The sequence below is a fragment of the Chrysochloris asiatica genome, unplaced genomic scaffold, assembly GCF_000296735.1.
Source record: "Chrysochloris asiatica unplaced genomic scaffold, ChrAsi1.0 scaffold00021, whole genome shotgun sequence".
In the NCBI taxonomy this organism is placed as follows: domain Eukaryota; kingdom Metazoa; phylum Chordata; class Mammalia; order Afrosoricida; family Chrysochloridae; genus Chrysochloris; species Chrysochloris asiatica.
Genome location: NW_006408539.1, coordinates 1,335,679 through 1,342,657, shown reverse-complemented (window position 1 = coordinate 1,342,657; position 6,979 = coordinate 1,335,679). Strand labels below are relative to the sequence as shown.

General features: G+C 45.8%; 1 protein-coding gene across 1 annotated transcript in view; it reads left to right on the top strand.

The window, feature by feature from the left end:
• MYO5B (myosin VB) overlaps nt 1–6,979 on the top strand; it is a 227,494-nt gene that overhangs the window by 127,341 nt on the left and 93,174 nt on the right. Inside the window, exons 15-17 of the mRNA XM_006837488.1 lie at nt 65–217; nt 1,173–1,270; nt 5,977–6,063. Of these exons, the coding sequence (XP_006837551.1) occupies nt 65–217; nt 1,173–1,270; nt 5,977–6,063 (338 nt within the window). The remainder of the gene's footprint in view (nt 1–64; nt 218–1,172; nt 1,271–5,976; nt 6,064–6,979) is intronic.

Below are 6,979 nucleotides of genomic sequence, written 5' to 3'. Positions count from 1 at the left end.
ACGTTTAAGCAACTTAAAGTATAAGAGGTCTTATTTTCTTTATTTTTTTCCTGCTTTTTTCTAGTTCCCACTTGTGTCCGACTTGTTTCATGATGACAAGGATCCTGTTCCAGCCACCACAACTGGAAAGGGGTCATCTTCGAAGATCAACATTCGTTCTGCCAGACCCCTCATGAAAGCCTCCAACAAGGAACACAAGAAGACTGTGGGCCACCAGGTCAGCCCCAGGCCTTCATGGCAGCAAGCGGTGGGCTTGGCCCAGGTGGGAGGGCTGGGCTCTGCAGTCTCTGAAGGAGGTGGCAGTGGCTTTGACACCAACAGTCCCATAAGCCAACTAAGTGTGTCCTTTGAAGAAGGACCCTTCTCTGGCAGGAACTGAAAGGACAGAGCGGAAAAGGGATGGCTACAGCCCAAATAGTAACCAGTCTCTGCCGTGGGGTCACAGTAAAGGACTAGAGATATCTTCTGGAGGAGCCACCTGGGTCTAGAAGTCTCCAGGTTTGACAGGGGGATTGTAAGACAGAGAGTCAGAAATGTAAAACCATTCTTCTGCTCTGGTAGGATAGTGGGTACGAGTTGAGCTGCTAACCACAAGGTCAGCAGTTTGAATTTACCAGCCACTCTGTGGGAGAAAGATGAGGCTTTCTGCTCCTAGAAAGATTGCAGCCTCTGAAACCCTGCACAGAGTCACTATTGAGTCTGAACGGACTCCATGGCACATAACCACCACCACCATCATGGGATCATTGTGAATTTTATTTCCTCTGTATCTTCCAAGAGTAGAGAATGCCTGCCAAGCCTCAGGGTGTGTGGGTAACAGAGTCTTAGGATGAGCAAGAAGAGGACTACAGTTAACAGTGGTTGTATTGCTCATATCTCACAGCACAGTGAGAGGCATGCCAGCTGGTACTCTCGCCCCATTTGGGGTACAGAGCCCTAAAGCCAGAATATAGGAAGGACCTGATTTTGGTTGCCTAGCAAGGTAGTTGTGTCTTAGCTGAAATTTGACCCAGCCTCTAAAGTTCTTTCTCTGTGATTCTGGATTAGTAATAATAATAGAAATGGTACCAACAGCTGCTACCACCACCGGTATGCAGGATTTTCTTTAAGCTTACTATGCATCTGCAAACGTTAGTAGATAAATAACCAAGTGCTGGCTTTTGTCTCCCCAGTTCCGCACCTCCCTGCATCTGCTCATGGAGACCCTGAATGCCACGACGCCACATTATGTCCGCTGCATCAAGCCAAATGACGAGAAGCTACCCTTTCAGTAAGTGCCCACTTAGACGGTAGCCCGGCTCCACCCAGCTGGAGTCATACCAACCAAGTCCCACCTGCTAATGTTTCCTGGAAGGCTCAGGTAGAGCTGGAGCAGGGGTAGGTACAGTTTTTCTGGGTCAGCAGCCTTCAGCCGATTTATGTGCTGAATACAGGTCAGCAGATACTTAGCACATCCCACCTTTATGCTGTCCAGAACATTCAGGAGAAGAAGATTCTGCTCCCCCACTCCAAGAGTGGTGTTGAGGAGCCTGCACACTTGAGGCAAATAGAGAACCACTTGGAAGTCATTAAATGTCAGATCAAGAGAGAGGGGAGGATCGCTGGCTGGTCAAAGAAGATGTCATTTAACATGTTGAGTGTTAGGACAGTGTCTAGTCATTGTCAAAGTCTCAAGGAGCTTACTTGATAGTTTCTCCATTGCTCTCCCTTTTCCCTGTCTTCTACTACCTCCCTGTTTCAAATCCTCTTCATTTCTGCCTGGAATCCTGGTCTTCCACCTACGCTGCCATCTTCTCTCTGGATCCTCAGGCATTCTTCATCATCAAACTTTCTGGATGCCTTTTGGGGTCCCTTTACTTTATGCATGTTACTTTCTTAGCATGCTACATGACCCTGTAGCTAGTTTCTTATCTGCCTCTCTTCCCGGATTCAATTCCTATTTTCTCCTTGTATTCTTAGTCCTAACTCAAGCACCAGCTATCTGGTGGTGGTAGTGGTTGTTGTTAAGTGCCGTCGAGTGGATTCCGACCAACAGCGACCCTGTATAGGGTTTCCAAGGAGCAGCTGGTGAGCTTAAACCACTGACCTTGCAGTTCAACAGCTATGCAGTCTGGTGCATTAAATACACAGCACCACCCCAGGACTCCAACTGTGTGGCAGAAAACAGTAAATGGTTAGTGAATGGAATTACTGAACAGATGAATAGACAAGACTGGTGGATGGCTGGATGTTCAGTCCAGTGGGTGGAGCAACTAGATGGGCGAACAGGTCCCCAGACTAGATGAGTGACTATGAATGTCCTTCCTGGGGTCAGTAGGCTTGGTGCATTGGTGGGAAGATGGGCTTTATCAGCAATCTGAAGTACAGTGAAATCCCTAGGAGGTACATTTAAAAACTTTAAAAGCACTTACTGTCTTTCTGATTTCCTTTTTGGTCCTAATTATTATTTTACTCAATAATTTTGTTGTTATTGTTGCAACTCTGACTCTCAGACTGAGTATCTGAGCTGCCTTCTGCTGTGCCGTCCTTTAATAAAGTTTGACTTCCGTTCAGATGGGTCTGGGCTGGGAAAGGCCAAGAAGACAATATTGAATCAGCCTCCTCTTAACTGTGCTGCTTGTCTGCTCTTTTCCCTTCCTCCAAATCTCTGAAACATGCTTAGGAATTCCCTCCATTTGGCATCTGTTTACTGAACAAGTCCAGAAGAAAAGAAGCTGTTTAGGAGAGCAGCAGGTGTGAAAGATTTTGATTATGTGTGAAGGGCAGAGGCTGAAATCTAGCCATCAGGGAGAAGAAACAAAGGCTTGGCCTCGTCCTGCCCACAACCAGCCATGACCTTAAGCAGTTCATTCATCAGAACCTGGTATTGCCTCCACTGGGCCTCCCCTCCAGATAAAAGAAGAAATCAGGGACTTTCCAAGGAACTTTCTAGTCCTAGTATCCCATTTTTTTCTGGGACCTTCTGTCACCTTCAGGACTGATACTATTCCCTTTTCTTTTTCCAAATAAAGTGGGGAATTCGAAACAATACTAAACAGTAAACAAAAAAAAAGAAATCCTGGATTCTAGTCTAGGCTCTGCTGCCAAATGGTTGGCACATCACAAGCTCTTCATTTGCTCTTGCGGTCTCTATACTTCATATGTTCATTGTGATTAAAATACAATTATCGTGATGAAAGAATCTGAGGAGATAATGCATGGGAATGAGGTGAAGTGTAAAAATGTGATTAAAATAGATATTTAGTGTTACTAACGTCATTCTGGAGAGAATGTGCTGTATTCTTTCTATCTGGAGAAGGAATGTAGCATCAGGGGGAGCCCGGGTGGCTCTGTAGGATAAACACAGTGCTGCTAACCACAGGGTCGGCAGTTCAAACCCATCAACCTCTTGTTGGAGGACAGATGTGGCTTTTTAACTTCCATAAAGATTTACAGTCTCCGAAACTCTATGCAGTGTTGCTCTCAGTCAGAATCACATCAGTGACACCTAACAACATCAGTGATCCCCTACACCAAACAAGAGGCAGACCCTCCATGAGCTGGACTGTCGCAGTGGCCACATCAGTGGGTTCAGACACAGCAATGCTCATGAGGATAGCTCTGAACCCAGCAGTGTGTTGTTTTGTTGTGCGTGGGGTCGGTATGAGTTGTTCTGACTCACCAGCACCTAAAAACAACATTTTGACACCACATTTCTCGACTTGAGTACTATTGGCGTTGCTGTTATTGTGTTTGAGCCAGTTCCAACTCATAGCAACCCTGCGTATGGTTTCCGAGATGCTGCTGCATGGTTTGAACTGTTGACCCTGTGGTTCACAGTCCAGTGCTGATCCTACAGTGTCACACCAGGAGTCCATCTGGGGCTGGATAATTCTTGATTCTACTCAATAGCTGCCAGTAGACAGACAGACAGACACACACACACACACACACACCGCCCCAATTGTGACAACTAAAAATGTTTTCCAAGACTGCCAAACCCATTACCATTGAGTTGATTCTGAGTCATAAGGACCCTATGGGACAGACCCTATAGAACTTCCCCGTAGGGTTTCCAAAGCTATAAATCTTTATAGAAGCATCTTTCTCCATGGAGCAGCTGGTGGGTTCTACACACTTACCTTTTGGTTTGCAGCCAGGGGTTAAAACTGCTGTACCACCAGGGTCTCTTGAAGATGTTTTCAGACATTCCCCCCGACTCCAGCTTTTTTTTTTTTTAAGTTACAAAATCACCCCTAGTTGAGAACCACTGTTGTACACTAAATGCTCTGATAGCATCCCATATATACATATATTAAAGTCTTTTTCCCTTTGCTTCTTTCTTTATTCAAGAAACATGTCACATCTACTACTCAGTAGGCACTGGACTAGGACAGGTAGGACAACAGTGAATGAGACATGCCCCCACCATGAGTGACAGGGATGTGGTAGAAGTGACCGTCAATGAGTCATCAGATGAAGGTCTGAGAGTGACCCAGTATCAAAGAAGGAGCAGCACCTGGGAGGGTGATCATTTGGGACCATTTGTCGGAGGCCTTCCCCAACCCCATCCTGGCTCCGAAGTCTTGGGGTCTTGTAGTAGTACTGTGGAGTGGGGAGGGAGCTGCAGCCTGTGAAGAAGTGGATTGAGAGGCAATGTGACTGCCAAGAAGGAACCCAGTTCTCACACCCGCATTCATGCTTTGTATCCAGCCAGTTCTGGCCCTACTGAGGGGAACATGTGAACCTGGGTTCCCGAAGTTTGGCCCTATATTTCTTTGATGATATTCACTCCAGTGTTAGATGTGAACTGTCCTCACCAAAATTAATTATGGTCCAACATTTAATCGGCAGAGGAGCTAGCTTTCCACTACTGGTCTCCTTATACTGAAGGGAGGGAAGCAGAGGCCAAGACACATGTTAACTTGAGGTTTCCTTACTGGGTTGTCATTGCAAAGTTTAGCAGGCAGGGTGTGGGATTGGTTGAAGGTGAGACTCAGAAGATACAATTCTTCTATATGATTCTTAACTGATCTGCTATCATGATAATATACTCACAGCCTTTGAATGGTTTTCAGCTCTTAGGAACCTTGTATAGGGTTTCCAGAACTATCAAGCTAATGGGAGTAGACAGCTTTGTCTTTCTCCCATGGGGCAGATAGTGAGTTTGAAATGCTAACCTTGCAGTTAACAACCAAATGCGTAGCCCACAGCGTCACCAGGATTCCTTGGTAATAGCTAACAATATTTGTGACTTTTTCATGAGCCAGACTTTTGTGAGTCGCTGCTTTCAGTCTTCACAGTAATCCTAAAAATGGGTATTACTGTTATTATGGAGTGATGGTGTGGTGCTGTGGGTTAGTGCGCTGGACTGCAAGGCTGGTGGTTCAAGGTCACCAGCTGCTCCTCGGAAACCCTATACAGGGTCGCTGTGGGTCAAAACCGACTTGACGGCACTTAACAACTGTTACTATCCCCACTTTATAGATGAGGTTACTGTGGTCCAAAGAGTTTATTTTACATGTCCCATCTTACACACACAGCTGGTGAGCAGCATGTGTGTAACCCCAGTCTGTCTGATCAGAAAAACTCATCCTTTTAGCTGCAAAACTGAAATCATGCTCATAGTTCCAAGCATGTATATAGCTTGGAAATTGACTAGAGATAGATGCCCACGTGGGTGGAACTAATCAGGGAAGATACCAGAGAGAAAGCAGGAATGAGTCTTGGAGAGTTCAGGGAAGCAAAGAAGAAAAAGTGTGTCCTGACTAACACTTCATAGAACAGAGGCTGCTGACCTGGCTCAAATGCCTGCTGATCAGGGTTGGTTAGTCTCTGCTTTGCCCCAGACCATGAACTCTAGGTAGATGATGCTGTGAGTAACTCAGTAGCAACAGGTGTTTTATCTGCTGCAGGTGGAAGGACTCGTTCTTTCTCCCCGGCCCCGTTTGTTATTTACCAACACGTTCACTCATGGCCCGTCCTGTTCTTTTGCAGCTTTGATCCCAGGAGAGCCGTGCAGCAGCTCAGAGCCTGTGGGGTGTTAGAGACGATTCGTATCAGCGCGGCTGGCTACCCCTCCAGGTAACATGCCCACCACCACCTGTTACACAGAAGCCCAGGGGAACCCTCTTTTTTAAAAAACAAACTAAAACAAAACAACTTGACTGAATTTAGTGTGAATTTAGTGAGGGTTTGTAGAGCAGATCATCAGTTTTACATTCAGCAAATCATCCACTTTGTTTCATCTCAGTGATTGCAGTCCCCTCCATGGAACCTCAGTTATCCACTTCCTCCCTGTGGTTCTTGTTTACATTCCACCTTCTTTCCCCACCCTTCTGAATTTTGTGCTTAGGTCATTGCTGCCCTTTTGATTTTGAGTGGTTGACCATTATATGGTGTGCATGCCTCCCTGATACTGTTGTGCCCCTCCCCCACCATTAATCTATCTACTGCTTAACTAGAAACTGAGCCACAAGGATGAGTTGTGTTCCAGACCTTAAGGATGACCACGGACCATAGTCGTGGGTTCCTCAAATCTCCATCTGACCAGTAAACCTGGTCTCTTTAATAATTTAGAGTTTTGTTCCACAGATTCTCCCACTCTTTCCAGGACCTCCTAATATGATCCCTATCAGAGCAGTTGGTCGTGGTCGCTGGGCACCATCTAGTTCTTCTAGTCTCAGGGTCCTGGAGACTGATGCTCACATGTCCATTGGACTCATTGATTCCAAGCATCTTCAGTTTTCATCACTCTTCTCTCGTCTGCACAAGGAGAGATCAATACTCACATCTTAGATGGCCACTCATGAGCTTTTAAGATCCCACTCGCTACTCATAGAAGTAGGATGTAGAACATTGCCTTTGTTAATTCCAGCTAACCATAGTATTCCCCAAGACTATGGTCCTGAGCCCTGAAGCCCAGCAACTCATTCCCTAAAGGTGTTTTGTAACATCTAAGAAGTTTTTATAATTTTTGTTTCTGTGGAACCTTCATATA